The sequence below is a fragment of the Carcharhinus amblyrhynchos genome, chromosome 21 (assembly GCF_965287045.1).
Source record: "Carcharhinus amblyrhynchos chromosome 21, sCarAmb.v2.hapA, whole genome shotgun sequence".
Lineage (NCBI taxonomy): Eukaryota > Metazoa > Chordata > Chondrichthyes > Carcharhiniformes > Carcharhinidae > Carcharhinus > Carcharhinus amblyrhynchos.
Window position 1 is genome coordinate 18,024,319 of NC_137344.1, and position 18,349 is coordinate 18,042,667.

An 18,349-nucleotide genomic window follows, 5' to 3' on the forward strand; every position below is an offset into this window, starting at 1 on the left:
GAGTTTTGGTTTTGTTAACTTTGGCTCCCACATCCCACCTGTCCTGGGATCGAACCTGGCGGGGGTTTGAATGGAGAAAGGGTGCCCCAATCATTTTCTGGATGCCTCTGCCGCGAAACTGGAGCAAAAAGACTGGATGAACACAGGTCGGTGGGCTCCCGGTTTTCGGGAAGGATTTGAGAATGAGACTCTGTGTTTAAAATGGAATAGACGTTATTGGTTAGAACCTGTTAAACTGAGTGCAGTTAGCTGCAAATTCGCCTGTTGATGTTGTTAAAAAGAGTGTATTGATTTTTACATTAGTACATTATTTTAATACAAGTATATTACTTATTGCACTGGTAAAATAAGAGTGTGTGATAGTGGGTGCTGAGTAAAGCCTTTTTTTTGGTACCTTTTTGCGGCAGGTCCTGTCTATAATGTCCAGCCCGTGCTACCAAATGAACCTGTTGGACTTTAACCTGGTGTAATGCCCAGGCAGGCGCCCAGGCTGGGGTGAAGGATCAGTCCAGGGTAACACAAACACACACACACACAGAAAGATGGCTTTGGACCTCTCCACGCCGCTCAGCACCACGGCGGAGTGGCTCTTTGAGGAAGGGGGAAATCTCTCCAGCGGGATCTACCCCAATCTCACCCAGAACATCAGCAAGCCCACCAACCAGACTGAGCTGGACATGAGCGGCAGCGTGTTCCTGCCCTTCATCTACTTTGTGGTGTGTGTAGTGGGTCTCAGCGGCAACACGCTGGTCATCTATGTGATCTTCCGCTACGCCAAGATGAAGACGGTGACCAACATCTACATCCTGAACCTGGCCATCGCGGACGAGCTCTTTATGGTGGCGCTGCCCTTCTTTGCCACCCAGGCGGCCCTGGCCCACTGGCCCTTCGGCCAGGCTGCCTGCCGGGTGCTGATGACCCTGGACGGCATCAACCAGTTCACCAGCATCTTCTGCCTGACTGTGATGAGCATTGACCGCTACCTGGCCGTGGTCCACCCCATCAAATCCTCCAAGTGGCGCAAGCCTCGGCTGGCCAAGCTGGTGAACGGGGCGGTGTGGTTCATCTCCCTGCTGGTTATTCTGCCCATCATGATCTACTCGGCCGTGCAGACCCGCAATGGCAGGAGCAGCTGCACCATCACCTGGCCCAGCCAGAACCCCTCCTGGTACACCGCCTTTGGCATCTACACCTTCGCCCTGGGCTTCTTCCTGCCCCTGACCATCATCTGCCTCTGCTATCTCATGATCATCATCAAGGTCAAAGCCTCGGGCATCCGCGTGGGATCCTCCAAGCGCAAGAAATCCGAGAAGAAGGTCACCAGGATGGTCTCCATTGTGGTGGCGGTCTTTGTCTTCTGCTGGCTGCCTTTCTACATCTTCAACTTCCTGCCCCTGGCTGTGGATGTCAAGCCCACCCTGGCCATGAAGGGCTTCTATGAGTTCGTGGTCATCCTCTCCTACGCCAATAGTTGCGCCAACCCCATCCTCTACGCCTTCCTGTCCGACAACTTCAAGAAGAGCTTTCAGAACGTGCTGTGCCTGAAGAAGGTGAGTGGCCTGGATGAGGCTGACCGCAGTGACAGCCGCCAGGACAAATCCAGACTCCAGGATGTCACAGAGACTCAGAGGACCCTGCTGAATGGCGATGATCTCCAAACCAGTATTTAAAATGCTCCTTCCCCCAAAAAATTACCCCCACCCCAGCAGAGAGATCACCTTGCACCGAGCTCGGCGCCCTTCCCCAGTGTAAAATTCCAGGTAAATCTTGGCTCCGTCTAAGCTGACTCGTGGGGTTTGCAATGTACTGGATTTTAATGTAAGCGGATTTTAATGTGGGCAGTACAGATAGGTCTAACCCTAGCTCCAGCAGCCGAGGCTAATGTTCCATTGCTACGTATTCCAGTGTACTAACAAACTGCTTTCTGTGTCGCCCCAACATGGTTAAAAGCAACTGTGGTGTTAACGTGGCAAAGCTTCAGCATAGTTCTCCCGTGCACCGGTCCAGCTTTGGCCGCTTCAGTGAATCTCGTCTTTAATGGGAAGCTGAGCTATTTCATCCCACTGTCACCCGGCTCCTCCGGCAGATTCACGAGTGAATTAGTTGGCTGATGACTGGATTGTATGGCGGGTAGTGCAGGAGCTCCGCACTGGGCAACGCACACGACCTCGGGGCTGGATATCTAAAAGATAAGCAAGAACTACTGAGGATGCTCAGCATCAGTGGAGGGAGAGAGAGGAAAACAGCATCAAACCTGACTTTTCCTCTTATATATGTATTATATATATATATCATATCAGCCCAGTCTTTTTGCAGGTAATTGGAGAGTTAGCATATTAATGAGATGAGCTCCAGTACAATCCCATTCTCTGTGAGATGGCCTCTTCTTCCTCTGCATTGTATCCTTTTAGGCTTTTGCTGCTTTACCCTTGGAGTAGATTTGGATCTATTTCAGAAATAATAAAGCAATGACTACAGTTAAGCTTTTTTTCTGCGACCTGGCTTTGAAAAGAAAATCCTTTAATTTTCATTTCTCACACATTTTTCTCCAAGAGTGACCCAACTCCCATATTTAGACAATGACCAAATCTTGTGTAGTGAATCATTCCAACCATTCCCAGGAACATTCTTTTCACATTCTCATTCCATGTGTTTATTCTTGGTAAATAGGAATGGGGTAATGTTATACACAGTAAGAAGTCCCACAACACCAGGTTAAAGTCCAACAGGTTTATGTGGTAGCACAAGCCAATAGCTTTCGGAGCGCTTCCCCTTCTGTTCCCCGTTTGTGAACAGAACTCCCACTTACACGGTGAAGGAGCAGCGCTCTGAAAATTAGTGGCTTGTGCTCCCAAATACCCTGTTTGTGAACAGGACTCCCACTTGCCTGATGAAGGGGCAGGCCTCCAAATGCTAGTGGCTTGTGCAAATAAAAGTCCTGTTGGACTTTGACCTGGTGTTGTGAGACTTCTTACTGTGTTTACCCCAGTCCAATGCCAGCATATCCACATCATAATGTTATACCAGAGAGAGAGAGAGAGGGGGACCTAATGATGCCGAGTTATATTTGGTGTGTGAATTTTACTTGTAACCATTAAGTCATGCTGATCATTCCTGTAACGATTATTAATGACATGTCATTTTGTTTTATTCATTTGTGGAACAAGGGCATCGCTGGCTGGCCAGCGTTCATTGCCCATCCTTAGTTGCCCTTTATATATTTGTTTCTGTTGAGCTGCTCCAACATCAGGCTGTTTATTGATGAGTAAATGGTGAGGTAAGAAATAATATAATTGCAACCTGAGAGATTGGGACAAGCCCAAAGCCCTGGGATTAACTGTACCCACTGAATAATGGATTTGGTGTTAACCAGTGAATTGTTTTTTTCCTGGTTAGCTGATTTTTTTTACATCCAGGTCCTTCAACATTATACACCACAAGCACTCCAGGAATTAGTTAATTTAGAATCACACTGTATCCCACCTTGAAAATAAGCATTTACTTGTCAACTTCTTGGCTCCTTTCTTCAAAGTCAGTTTGTGGGTGAGTTGCAGATAGGAGAAAAACCATTCTGCGGATTAAAATTGCCATAAAATAGAAGTTAGTCTCTGAAATTTCGCTAAAACACTTTCATTTAGTAATAGCTTCTGTATACGCCTGAGAATTACCCAGGAAACGTTATCTATTCAAGTTGATATACCTCGATGTTGGAGCCCCAAGTGGCCAGTAATAGCGTGTAGGAGTTTCAAACTAGTTGATAAGATTGTCCAAATTACACGCTCATAAAGAAACTAAAGATTTTCAAGAAATCTAATAGTCATGCTTTTATTACTAGCGATTAGATTGTATTTCAGAGCCTTTTGATTATGACATCCTTCTCCAGATCGTGTTGCAAATAGATCTTCAGTTAAGCTGACACTGTCCGATAATTAATATAAATTTCTATGACCTTTTCAAAACATGTTCTAACGGTCCACTATCCAAAAACTTGACTTTCCGTATTTATTGGCTTCTTACAAAGGTCTCAATGTTTTAAATTTTAATGATTGCGATGCTACAATCACACACAGTGAAAACAAATACCCTTGCATATAGTACAGGAAGACAATGCATTTAGCTTTGATATAACAGAATGATGCTGGTTGAGAGAATGTGGTGGATGACAGTTTTTAAGCTTGTTTATGTCTTCTTGCAGACAGAAATTGGATTGTAGTCCACCCTGAGGTAAAGGAGTCTCATTTCATCAATGGCTACTTATGATTACACGTGTTGTGAATTTTACTGTACAGTGCCAAACTATTCCAACTTATGCTTTTGTTCAGTTTAATGAGAAGTTGAAAAGTGAGGACAATGATAACGCAGACAGATGTACCTCTATTCTCATGAATTGTGCTTTTTTTGTCTTGGTGTAGACATGTGAAGTTTTTTTAAAATGATATATATTTTGAATTATATTTTTGCATGAATCTAGTCGACCTGTCGGCTAGACAAAACTTATTTGCTAACGGTTATGTTCTGATGAATGATTGTTATTTATTTATTTTTTAAAATTTCAGTTCACCCTCAGAGGTACACCTGAAGTACAGGGATGAGGGGATGGGGACAGGGATTAGGGGAGGGGGGGTTGGTGAGGGGGGGGGGGCACCACTTACAGTAAAAATACAATCTCCTGGCAGGCAGTGGGAATCTGAATTTAGCAATTTTTTTTCACAATTCCATACATTCTTATGGGCTCATGGAAATTACAGCACAACTATGTTTGAAATATTGGTCCCGTTAACAGGGGGATAAGAATAACTTTATCAAGGGAATAGCCACCTACAACGTCAAATTCCTTGGTAAATTAAAATTATTTAGCAAGTAAGTATGATTTTTCAAATAAGTATGACTTTATCAAAGTAATAAAAGGTGTTTTAAAACGGTCTCATCTGAAGTCAAGTCAATAAGTACTGTACTTGAACTATCAATGCTGCCTATTCACTTCAACATATCCCTGTGGCAAACATGGTGGTGATCTGCACCACCCCTGTTCCCCTAGTACTTTTTGTGCAAATTTAAAATATGCAGTAGTTTGAACAATGGAAGCTAAGGATGCAGTTACAAACAAATTGATATTTCCGTATGAAAATGAATATAACTCAAGACCTCAAAGGAACAGTCCAAAATCGATTAGATTGATAATCTTGCCCTGAATCAGATGTGCGAGGCAAGAGGTCCATAACCATTCCAATTTTCAGTTGGATTTCAACATTACAGCATTTGGTGATGAGACCATCTGAATTTTGGACCCTCCACAGTCAATTCACATTGGAGGTGTAATCCCCTGTTTTTTCATATTACCAAAGTGTCAGGCATCCTTTACTTGACTGTTTGTTGCATTGCTACCCAATTCTAAACAAACAAGTGTGTACACATCCTTTCTAAAAAAATGTCAAGCTTTGCAAACTTTGAGCAACATCTTTATCTTAGGAAATTCAATGCATTACAAGTGAAGTCTGTGTTACTTTAAACACGTTTTCTGGCTGTTATGAGTGCCTGGAAGAATGTAAAATCATCCCAAGTGTTCAAAAGATATTTTACAGCTAGAACTGTAAGCAAAATATTTTGAAAGAGAAAATAGCGAATAAGGACAGAGGATTGAGCTAAAAATTTGCCAAAGATAAACTGAGGAGTTCCATTGAGGGAGTGACAGCTACAGTGGGATCCATTCTCCAGTTGATCAGCGGGAGAGTTTTTGGTTTTAAAATACAGTTAAAAGAAAAACATTTTTTGAATGACTATGTCCTTTCTGCACATTCATATAAGGTATAGATGTTCAGTTGGGGAAATGTACAGACTAATTGTTGTTTCATTTGTGACAATTTCAAATAAATTAAAAATCTGTAATCTTGCAATAAGAAATGTTTGGTTTTGCTAGAGGAATTATACCGAGCTTCTCAAATGCCAGATTATATAACCTCTGAAAATATATGTATTATATGTGCCTGAGGCAATATTTGTAGCTCTGAAGTCACATATTAAATATGCAGACACTTGTTTAATGTGGACAGGATTTCCTTACCGTGTTCCTATGCCTTATGATTGGTTGTGGAATGTAAAGATATGTATCGTGTAGGATATTTCACTTTCTATTTCAGTACATCACTCCTTTCGTTGCTCTCAAGTTTGCTTTTAGAAAACTTCAAGTCTTGTTGTCACCTGCATATATGGCCTGGGCATAATTGTTGCCTTGTGCCAAAGTCATTGTAACACTGATACCCTAGAATATATTTCAAACTTTCAAAATTAATTGTCCAGGAAATAAATCCAATACATTGATAGACAACAGCCCTATGATGATCAACTTCAGTCTGGTCTTGAAACAGAGTGTCAAGGTTATCACCACGTAGTTTTGCTCTACTACGCTCTGATGTCAATCATAAGCATTGCATATGAAGTTTCACATCGCCTAATCATTATATTCTCCATACATTGTGTACTTAATTCTCCAATAATTCATAGTCATAAATATCATAGAAATAATACATATTCTAAATCATAAATGCATTATTTCTCTTGAATCATCCTTTCTCCAAAATGTACTAACAGAGTAAGAAAGGTTTTCATCCTTGTAACAGTATTATTGATGAATTCACATACATTATTCTGAGGATTCAGATCACAGGTTTAGACTACAAAAATGTCATGGGAAGTCAGCTGACCCACTTGAAGAACATTGCAGCTTAGGACTTCCAGAAGGTATTCAATAAAATTTCATGAAAGCATATTGTCTAAAATTAAAGCTTGGAGAATTTAAGGCAGATTACCCGCCTGACTTGAAGATTGGTTAAGTGATAGAAACAGAGATAATGTGCGTATGCTTGAATTAGAAGGAAGTGACGAGTGGGATTAGTGGAGTTCCATGAGGATCAGTGCTAGGGCCTCAATTATTCATTATCTTTATTAATGACTTAGGTAACACTGTCGAGAGCAATGTATCCACGTTTGTTGATAACACAAAGCTTGGTGGCATGGTAAATCATGCAGATACGAGCATAAAATACATTGAAAAGCAGAGCGTGGCAAACATTGAGGCTTGACCTTATTTATTTTGGACCAAACAGAATAGGTTTTCTGACTTTTTTAAAGGGTTAAATCTAAGAATGACACAGAACCAAATAAATTTAGGAAGCCATGTACACTGATCACTGAAGTATAGCTGTCAGGTACAAAAATAATTTTTATAAACTATTGGAATGTTAATGGAATAAGGATGTTTTATCACAGCTTCACTAAGCCCTAGTTACTGAGTACTGAATATAGTTATAGACATTGCACATTAGAATGGACAAATTGGTTTTGGAAAGGGTGTGTACTCACTAGAATGCCACCAGCCTCCAAGAAGCAAATTATCTGGGTAGATTATGTAAATTAGGCTAGGTTAGTAGTTCCAGGAATAACAAGGTTCAAGGGGTGATTTTATTAAGATATTTTAGAATGCTGCAAATAATTGATGGGGTAGCTGGAAATGTTGATGGGGGGAATCAAGGACTTAAAATCCAAACCAGCCAATTTAGGAGTAATGCTAGGAACATAGGAACAAGGGTAGGCCATTCAGCCCATCAAACCTGTTCCGCTATTTAACATGATCATGGCTAATCGGACACTTCAGTTCCTTTTGCACTCGTTATCCCCAGAACCCTTTACTTTATTGCTTATCAGGCATCCATCAATCTCTGTTTTAAACATAAATGATGATTGAGCTTCTGGCTGTTCAAGAATTACTTCTCTTCATGTAAAAGATGGAACAATCTGCCATAGAAACGCAGCAGCTGGTAGTTTAATTAATTTAAATCTGAGATTAGATTTTGTCAGCCATGGGTAACAAGGAACTATCTCCTCCACCTCCACTCCAGTTCCATTTATTTTATTTCAATTCTTCTTTTGATCTTATTAATCCCTTTTTATTACTTTATATTCTCATTTTTAATTTTCTACTTCTATATCTTGCTTTCCAACTGGTTTCACGCCTCCACCCCATTTGGGCCATCAGTCTGCACCTTTTGTTATATCACTTACATATTCCAACCTCTTAATGGATGCTCTTGGCATCATTCCTAGCCTTTATCATCACTATTTACATTCCCCTTTTTGTCCATCCCCCTATCAATTACAGCCCCCTCCCCTTCGCATTATAGATCATGTTCTATTTTCCTTGTCTTCATCTCTCTCAATGGATCATCCAGGCTCGAAATGTTGGCTCTAATCTCTCGCCACAGATGCTGTCTGACCGCTAAGACTTTCCATTTTTGCTTCTGAACCAGGGTGGGTTGATGGAATTAGGATGAAGATCATCCAGGGATTCATCGAATGGCAGGACAGGCTTGATGGGCTGAATGGCCAGCTCCTCATCCTGTGTTCCTGCAGCAGCTGCCTTAAGCTGCATTCGTTTCCCGGTTAAGGCAAGAACTCAGTCTATTACTTGAGATTTCTGGTCTCACATATTATATGTGGCTGTATATTACCTATTCACCTTTAAGTATCTTGTATTAGTGTTTGCCAGTGAATTAATGGGCAAGTGGATAATTACAGAAGTTGCTGTGATTGGAACAGAGAGGTTTACAACTTTTAGTAACACGAGACAAATCAGTCCAACAGGTCAGCTGCAAAATAAGCTTTAAAGATGTGTTTTTGTTTGTTTAGCATCTATGTTCCTGTTTGGATAATGCACCTTCATTAAAGTGAGCTATTTTAATGATAAAGTTTATTTATTAGTGTCACGAGTTAGCCTGCACTGACAATGCAATGAAGTTATTGTGAAAATCCCCTAGTCGCCACACTCCGGCACCAGGTACACTGAGGGAGAATTTAGCATAACCAGCGTCTCTTTCGGACTATGGGGGGAAACTGGAGCACCCGGAGGAAACCCATGCAGAGAATGTGCGAGCTCCATGTAGATAGTGACCCAAACTGGGAACTGAACACAGGTCCCTGGTGCTGTGAGGCAGCAGTGCTAACCACTGTGCTACCTTGCCACCCCACAGATAAAGACAAGAGTTATAATCAATAGATTTGGAAACTCCCACATAGAGTTGGTCATATTGCTTTTATTTATTTTATTGATACATCACATATGTCTTTGTGAATGAGAAGTTTCCTTCTATATATTGTGTCACTTCACCCTGATGATTCTTGTGCTCTTTCAGGGCCCATTTTTCATTCACATAAACCAGATTATTACATTACTTAAAACACATTCCAAGTTGTTTACAGGATGGTGCAGTAGAGTTTTTCAGCGTATGATTTTGATGACTTATGGCACAGGATGTCAAAAATTTTATAATTCAGATTCTTGAACCTCTTTCAGAAGTAAGGTGCTCTGTACCTTTAACATTCTGAGCCATTTCTGAGAGATCTGATAAACTGGGTGGTGAGGTAAATAGCCATAATCCATGGTTATATATAGAGATACGATTAGGGTTTATGTAAATACAGACCTTTCTTATTACCAGTAATTGCAGCTATTTATGTTTTGAGGGAGGAGGCCTTGACCCATGAAATGTCACCTTCAGAGCACTCCGATAATACAAGCTGTGAATATCGAGTCTCAAAAACAGAATTCAAAGTCTCATTCTCAATCAAAAAGGCTTTAGGTTCGATTTTCAATAGTTTAGGAATAAATTTTAATCTGGTCACATCTCAAAACGATTTGCAACTACTGCAAGTTAAATAATGTGGAAATCAGTATGTTTGCATACACAAATATGTTTGATATATATGGATATATCATGAACTCCAATGACGCGGGTGGCACGGAAGTGAATTCTCCAAAATTTTAATTGCTCCATTACAGACTTGAAAATACACAGGGCAGTAATATAGGAAATTATGATTTAATAATGGAGAAATGCAATATTAACATTGTAGGGGGGGCTCTCCTTCGAGGCAATGTGTCACTCTACAGAGACTACCCTCTCCCCAACACACCCATCCTCAGCACACACACACACACGCATATACAAACACACATGCACACGTCAGCTTTTGCAATGCTTTTAGTTTAGTTGGCAAAGCTCCAAATTCAAAGCAGTATCCACGTTCTCTACAAAAGGCTGATTGTGAGGCGCTGGAGTACAAAAGCAACCCCCCGCCCCTCCCCACCAAAAACAAAGCAAAAAGAGTGCTTCAAAAATTGGTGCCATGGGCATTGTTCCAAGAACCTCTATACAATCACAATCGTCCAGTAAAGGGCTCAGAGCTTTGGACTTTTCAAGCAACTTTCGACATGAATTAATCAAGGTTCCCAGCTCCGGATTGAGTGTACACATAATTTTTTTCACCATGAAACAACTGAGGAATGTGGAGAGGAGATAAAGTGTTTGAATGGCTGTCATGATCTGAAAAAAAATGTTTGCTTAATGCCCAACAAATGTATGTAAAATTGTTTGAATGTGCAATTTTTGTCTTTTTATTAAAAGATACCACTATCTGTTTTATATTTTGTCGCCAATGACCAAGATGTGATATGTTTGCTTCTCATCTATATTTAACTCTATATTGGTGCAGTTTTGTACATTAAAAGTGCAAATGATTTTAAACTTTAGGAAGTGAATTCTTTAGCATTCTTTGCAGCAGGGAAGGCATGTTGCATCAGAATTAATTTGATCACCTACAGGTTCACCTCAAGTTGAAGTGAATGGTGAATGCCACTTCTATTGACTTTAGACTTCATGGAAATACATTGAAATTGTAACACAGAAGCAGCTTTTTCAATCCAACCGGTCGTGCTGCCATTTATTCTTCACATGAGCCCATAGTCCTAATCACATTTACACACCTTGTTTTCAGTGTTTCATCTGTGTCGTCTTAACGTAGATTCTACTTCATCCAATATCACTGGAAGTCAATTCCAAAGCTCCACGATACTCTGCATTTCATGCTTTCTGTTATAAGTCTATGAATATTGACTTCTCATTTTAAAATCATAGAAACCCTATAGTGCAGAAAGAGGCCATTCGGCCCATCAAGTCTGCACTGACCACAATCCTACCCAGGCCCCACTCCCTGATCCCTACATATTTACCCGCTAAACTATGCATCTCAGGAGACTAAGAGGCAATCTTAGCATGGCCAATCATCCTAACCCACACATCTTTGGACTGTGGGAGGAAACCCACACAGACACAAGGAGAATGTGCAAGCTCCACACAGACAGTGACCCAAGCCAGGAATCAAACCCAGGACCCTGGAGCTGTGAAGCAGCAGTGCTAACCACGGTGCTACTGTGCAATGATCATGCGGAGGGACTCGGGGGCCATCAAACCTCTGGATGGTTGGGTCATGGCCGGGCAGTGCCCATTGGGCCCAATTGAGGGCAACTAGTGCGCACTGATGCTTTGATATAACAGGTGGCAGGCAAGGCCCACCCAATGTGTAGCTCAGCAGGTTTAACCCTGAAGGCGGTTTGTCAGTGAAGAGCGTTGCCTCCTTCCTGGACCCTCCGTGTTAATTGGAGGTCATCCTCCTGTGTTCGCCTTCCCTCCCACCCAAGCAGCCTCTCAGCTTTAGTCCCAGTGAGGTCTCAGATGTACCTGAATGTCTGTCATTGAATATTACTTCTTTGATCTACGTGCAGTGGCTGGCACTTAATGCTCGCTGCGCCCGTGTGAAGAGCTGCTGACTTCTGATGGGCCAACAGAATAATGTCAAAAAACTAACCCAAGGTGAGCCAGCTCGTAGGAAGCAGTCTTGTCCCTATAATTTATGCTGGGATGTAGGAGCCTTCCCTCAGCATAAAAATCCAATGTCTGAAGTTCATTCTGTTGGATTTTAGTGTTTCACCTTCCTTTAGCTGTCTTCATTTTATTTTTGTCCACCATAATGTTGCTCCCCATGCTCTCAACCTCTGTCAGCATTGACCTCCTCTCTGATCTTCCACTCTTTAGTGAAGACCTCTGGAAAGTTGTAACTGGCATTGGTTTGATCATCATCTACAAACTGACAAGATTCTCCTCTTAGGGATTTTCACGTCAGTTTTAATGATTCTTACTGATTTACTCATAAAACATTTTCATCTTCAGAACCAGAGCTAGCAACACCTTTGTGAACAGCCTTTGTGAATTGACTAATGTATGGCTTGAGGAAGGAATTCTGCAGTTTGTAGGAATTCCGTTCTAAACCTCTGTTACCCCTCTGTTGCTCAATCAGCAAGTAAGTACTGGAGACCTTCCTTTGCTTTTCTTAACCCCACTCTTTAATCTGATTGCAGTTCTTTGGTGTACACTAACTTTCTTCACAAAATAAATTCCCCCTTTCATCAATATTGCCACTCTTCCTCCTTTCTTTCATTCCTCAATATGTTATATCCCAATATATTTATTTTCTATTCTCTACAGGTTTTACTCAGATTTATATTCATGCTATTGAGTCTAGATCTTATGGGTTGCCAGCGTGATCAGCTTCACTGACGGGGGATGGAGATTGGGGTGATATCCAGGGGGGAATTGAGCTGGTATCCAGGGGGGTTTGTGGGATGATTGGCTAGGAGGTCAGTGACTGGGAGGAGTGGGGGGACAATATCTGGGCCGGGTTGGTGGGGGGGGGTGTGGTGGCAGTGAATGATCTCTCTGTTCTGTTGCACACTGAGAATCTGCGCAGGTGTGATAGCGCTCTCTAGTACGAGCAGCTGGCTTTTCAATGAGGAAAAGTCTCCATCGACTCTCATTACTGCCGTGAATCACACTTTGCCTTTTAATTTGCAAACCTCTCCCATTTTCATGCTCATTTGGCACTTAGAAATTTTTTGGTAAAATCATCCCCTATATTACTTATACTTTGAACTATAGAGATATTCTCTTGTTATTCTTCTTCAAAATTTAGAAGTTTATTTATTAATTTATTTATTACTGTCACAAATAGGCTTACAATAACACTGCAATGAAGTTACTGTGAAAATCCTTTAGTTGCCACACTCTGGCACCTGTTTGGGTACAATGAGGGAGAATTTAGCATGGTCAGTGTACCTAATCAGCATGACTTTCAGACTCATTTCCCTTATGTCCCACTGCATTCTGCACAGAATTACAATCCTGAGAGTAAGCAGTCCATAGTTACTCCAAGCTTCCAATGGATTTTGTATCCTGATTTCACCAAGTAGTAAGTTCAAGTGACCACTTGTGTGCACTTCCCTCAGTTTTCAGAGAGTCTCTTCAATTCACCACCAGCAGAAAAGCCTGTGGCAATAATTCTTCATCAGCTTGGCAAGGGTAGGAAAAATCTCAGCATCCATAGAAGGCCGCAGGATGCATTTCCTCGACTGGAGACCAATCTCCATATTGCATCTGGTTGTGGAGCTTAGAAAGCTGAGCAACCTTTTCTCTCTGCTGCCCACACAGGACTGTTATGTAAGATTTGTTGATTTGTAGGAAGCCTGTAGTCTGATCTCAAAAATGGTTGCCGTTGCCTTTCTCTACATGGCAGCATGAAACACATTGGCCAGAATTCTCCAACTGTTCACAGCAGCAGGATTCTCCAGTCCCGCCTGCAGCCCACTTCAGTTGTGGATTTTGTGGTGGCGGGGGTGACATCAGTGGGAAATCCCATTGATAGCGGTGGCACTGGAAAATCCTGCCGCTAGTGAACGGCCTGCTGCCTTCCACCACTGGAAAACATGCAGCTGGGAGTCTGGAGAATCTTGCCCATTAACCTTGCATCTAGATAGAAATGCCATTTGGCTGTCCTTGGTCCCAACTTCTTTTCATATTAGCAGTACATGAATAGTTGACAGCACCCGATACCTACAACACCTCTTTGGGACTTCGTGGGCCCAATTTTCAGGCACAAACACTTGGTAAAATCAGGCTTGTAGCGAGTAACATGAATCGTGCCCGCCTCCATGCCGGTTCCCCTTTTACCAATGCCTGAAAATGGCTGTGATTGGGACCACATCCAAAATGGGCGCAAAGGCCATTTAAATGCATTTGCATGCATATAAATTGACTTAATGGGCTGCACGTCCAACCTTACTGGTACTTCCCCCTTTAACCACTGCGTTCGCCCATTCGGAATCAGCACGAAACAGACATGCTCCTTAAAAGTCTGATTCAGGCGCTCCAGTTAGTGAGGAGGTAAGTGCTGAGGATCTGAGGGCTCTCTGTTTGAGATCTGTTGGGGAGGAAGGTGGGTGCACTGTCACCCTGCCTGAGATCAGCGGAGGTGAAGAAGGGATTGATCTGGTGGATGGAGTATGGGGATAAGGGTTCAGTGGTGTTGTGGGGATGGGGGAATGTCTATGGGGGACAGAGGAAGGCATTATCCAGCCCAGAAGCGATGTGGCAGGAGAGCCACATTCTATCAATTTTTTTTCTGCACATGCGCAGTTGGAGGCTCCGATTGGAGCTGCAGGATTTCAGACGTGTTAAGCACTGCCCATAGGCTTGTGATTCGGAATCACTGATATTTTTTCAGTGCATATGGGGGCGCCTGAGAACGGGTCTAAAAGTTAGATTTGAAACACTCCCAGTTTCAAGTCCGCCCAGCGCTTAGAATCTAAATGGTGAAGTAGAGCCCTGTGTGTCTCAGATGAGGACTCAGAGACTGCTGCCATTGTGTCCAACAAAATATACCTTACACATTCTTCCCAGTACAACAATCCAAGCCTTGCTTTGATCCCTAATATATAAATCAGACAGGCTTACTGTCAGAAGTCTGCAGAATAGGTAACATGATCCCCTTCACTGACCCAAAATATAAAGAAGTCCCAAAACGTAATAAACTTATAAATTTTGTAATTCCAATATGCTGTTCATGAACAATCTGAATGAGCAGATCCATACATATACCCTATATCACAGTGTTTAAAGCAACATTGGGGAATAAGCACTGGAAGTTGGCAGAAACATCTAGGTTTACCTAAGATCATATTACACAGAAAAGCCTGTATTTATATAACAATTTTCATGGCTACTTAGATGTCTCAAAATATGCTATAACCAATGAAGTACTTTTGAAGGATAGTCACTGTTGTAATGCAACTAACATGACAGCCAAGGTGTACACAACAAGTTCCCACAAACAGTCCCGTGAGAAAGAACAGAGAATCTGGATTTGTGATGTTAATTGAGGAATAAGTATTGGCCCAGACACTGGGAATAGTTACCCTGCCCTTCTTCAGAATAGTGCCATGGGAATCTTTCACATAATCACAGCAAGTCGACAAGGCCTTTATTTAAATCCCATCCAATAGGCAACATCTCTAACATTGCAACTCACCCTCAGTAAAGCACTGAAGGATCAGCCTTGATATTTGTGGTCAAGTCCTGGAGTGGGAATTGAACCTAGAATCTTGTGAAGCAGAGGCAAAGAATAACAAATTTGTTTGAATTTTTTAAGGAGGTGACCACGGGTGTAGATGAAGTGAAAAGTATTGTTTCTTGCAAGCTATTCAGACAAAACATGCCGTTCATAGAGAAGGAAACAAGAGAGTGCAGAATGTAGTGTTACACTCATAGCTAGGGTGTAGAGAAAGATCAACTTAATGCAAGGTAAGTCCATTCAAAAGTCTGACAGCAGCAGGGAAGAAGCTGTTCTTGAGTTGGTTGGTACGTGACCTCAGGCTTTGTATCTTTTTCCCAAAGGAAGAAGGTGAAAGAGAGATGGGTAGTGCAGTTGATGTAGTTTACTTGGATGTCAGCAAAGCCTTTGATAAGGTCCCACATGGGAGACTTGTAAAGAAGGTAAATTCACCTGGGTTACAGGATAATTTGATAAAGTGGAATCAAAATTGGCTCAGTTGTAGGAGACAGAGGGTGATGACAGAAGGTTGCTTTAGTAACTGGAAGCCAGTGCCCAGTGGTATACCACAGGGATCTGTGTTGTGCCCCCCCCCATTATTTGTCATTTATATAAATGACATTGATGTGGAGGGTAGGATTAGTAAGTTTGCAGATGACACAAAGATGGGCTGTGTGGTTAACACTGAGATGGAGTGTCTTGGGCTACGAGAAGATATAGATGGAATGGTCAAATGGGCAGATAAGTGGCAGATGGAATTTAACCCTGAAAAGTGGGAGAGTTTACATTTTGGAAGGAGTAATTTGATAAGGAAGTACTCAATGAATGATAGGACATTAGGAAGTTGGGTGAACAAAGCAACCTCTGTGTGTTTGTCCACAGATCTCTGAAGGCGGAAGGGCATGTTAGTAGGGTGGTGAAAAAGGCATATGGGAACATTTGCCTTCAATTAATCAAGACACAGATTACAAAAGCAGGGAAGTCATGTTGGAGCTGTATAGAACATTGATGAGGCCACGGCTAGTTTACTGTGTGCACTTCTGGTCACCACATTAGCAGAACAAAGAACAAAGAACAATACAGCACGGGAAACAGGCCCTTTGGCCCAATGAGCCTGCGAAGGATGTGATTGCACTGGAGGAGATGCAGAGGAAATTCATCATGATGCTCCATGGGATGGAACACTCAAGATATGAAGAAAGGTTGTGTAGATTTGGATTCTCTTCATTGGAGCAGAGAAGACTGAGGGGTGACCTAATTGAGGTGTACAAGATTATGAGAGACATGGACAGAGAGGATAAGGAGCAGCTGTTCCATTTAGTTGAAGGTTCAATCACGAGGGGACATGGGTTTAAGGTGAGGGTCAGGAGGTTTAGGGGGGATGCGAGCAAAAGCTATTTTACCCCAAGAGTGGTGATGGTCTGGAGTGTGCTGCCTGGAAGAGTGATAGAGGCCAGTTGCCTCACATCCTTTAAAAAGTATCTGCATAAGCAGTTGGTACATCATAACGTTCAGGGCTATAGCTAAAGTGCTGGCAGGTGGGATTAGGTGGGATTTCAAGTGTTTCTAATATGTCAGTGTGGACTTGATGGGTCGAAGGGCCACTGCTGTATGATGCTATTCTATGAATACAATCAGCTGAACTAAACTTCAGTAATTGCAATAGTGACATGATGTAATCAGTTAGCATTTTGTTCTGGGGACAGTAGGGGTTGAAACTCAATGGTTTTTTCTCTCTGGTATGAGTAGTGAAAGGCAAAGGAGTTGACATTAGTTCATGTTTTGTTATTTGTTATCACATCATAGATGATGTGATAACAGTGATAGTATGGGGACAGTGATAGTATGGCTCTATAACGCGACAATGTGACAGTGTAGTTATGCAAAGGACACTAAAACAGTGTGGATATGCAAAGAGACATAGTAAATGTGTAAAGGGACAGTGGCAGTGTAACTTTGTACCTTCCAACACCAAGTGCTTTAAATTGTTAATCTAGGATGGTTCCCCAAGGGTTGCGTTCATAGTTACTCAGAACAATTTAGGGGAAACCAAACAACTTCCGATTGTTGTGTGACCATTTTAAATACCCAGACTGAACCCCGCAGGCACACCTCATGCTCTCCAAGGTGTTCCTTACCCCCAAATCTGTGTATCCTACTCTCAAACCTGACCTGACCACCTCCCCCCCCAACCCAGGGGGATAACCTCTCCCTTCACCTGGCTTGACCCAGACCAGACCACCAGACCCCTTATACGTACCCCCAATCTCTGACCCACTGCAGATCTCCAACCTGCTCCACCCCACCTCCAAACCCACAGTTTCTGCCCCGACCCCCTACCCTCCCCCTGCCATCCATTCACCTTCTCCTAGGTCTATCACTTTCCTTTGGCCTCTTAAACTTACCTGTTTTACAGCAGTTAGTGCAGTAAAGCGGACATGACCTTCTCGAATCAGACGATGAACTACACTGGGACCTGTGAGAACTCTTCCACTCCAAGCAGCTCCGGCCACTGGATGTTTTAGCGCAGTTATCAAGGAAAAGGAAATGCGCATTAACATCTTGTAATTGAAGTGGGCTATTGCTTTCCAACGCCAATTGGAGGTTATGGCCCAATGACCCTGACTTAGGTGAACAGGGCATAATTCCAAAGCTCGCAGGTAACATGAAGCCTCAGAAACACAGCAAGCAGTGAGAAGGATGTGGACTTCAGAAAGACAGACAGAAAGAAGTTGCAATTTAATACTGTGAGGTGATACATTTTGGTGGGGAACAATGAAGAGTAGCAGTAAATGGAACAATCTTAAAGGGGTTATAGAAACAGAGAGACCCGAGGTGCAGAGTGAAAATCTTTGAATGCGGCAGGTTGCTTTGAGAAGGCTGTTAATAAAAGCTGATGTGCTCCTTGTTATTTTAAACAGAGGCATAATGTACCAGAGGAGGTCTTGTGGTGCACTGGTAGCATCTCTGCCACTGGCCAAAAGCTTCGGATTCAACTGCCAGGACTTAATGGTCACATAAGGTGCGTTCATCATCACCTGGCCCAACAGATTGACTATCAGGCTGTAAAGCTTTCCAA

The 18,349-nt window shown here is 42.3% G+C and overlaps 1 protein-coding gene across 1 annotated transcript; it reads left to right on the forward strand.

The window, feature by feature from the left end:
- Nucleotides 1-542: 542 nt before the first annotated feature.
- Nucleotides 543-1,670, forward strand: LOC145356460 (somatostatin receptor type 2-like). The gene has a single exon (XM_080209194.1). The coding sequence runs from the start codon at nt 543-545 to the stop codon at nt 1,668-1,670; it is 1,128 nt and encodes a 375-aa protein (XP_080065320.1).
- Nucleotides 1,671-18,349: the final 16,679 nt, after the last annotated feature.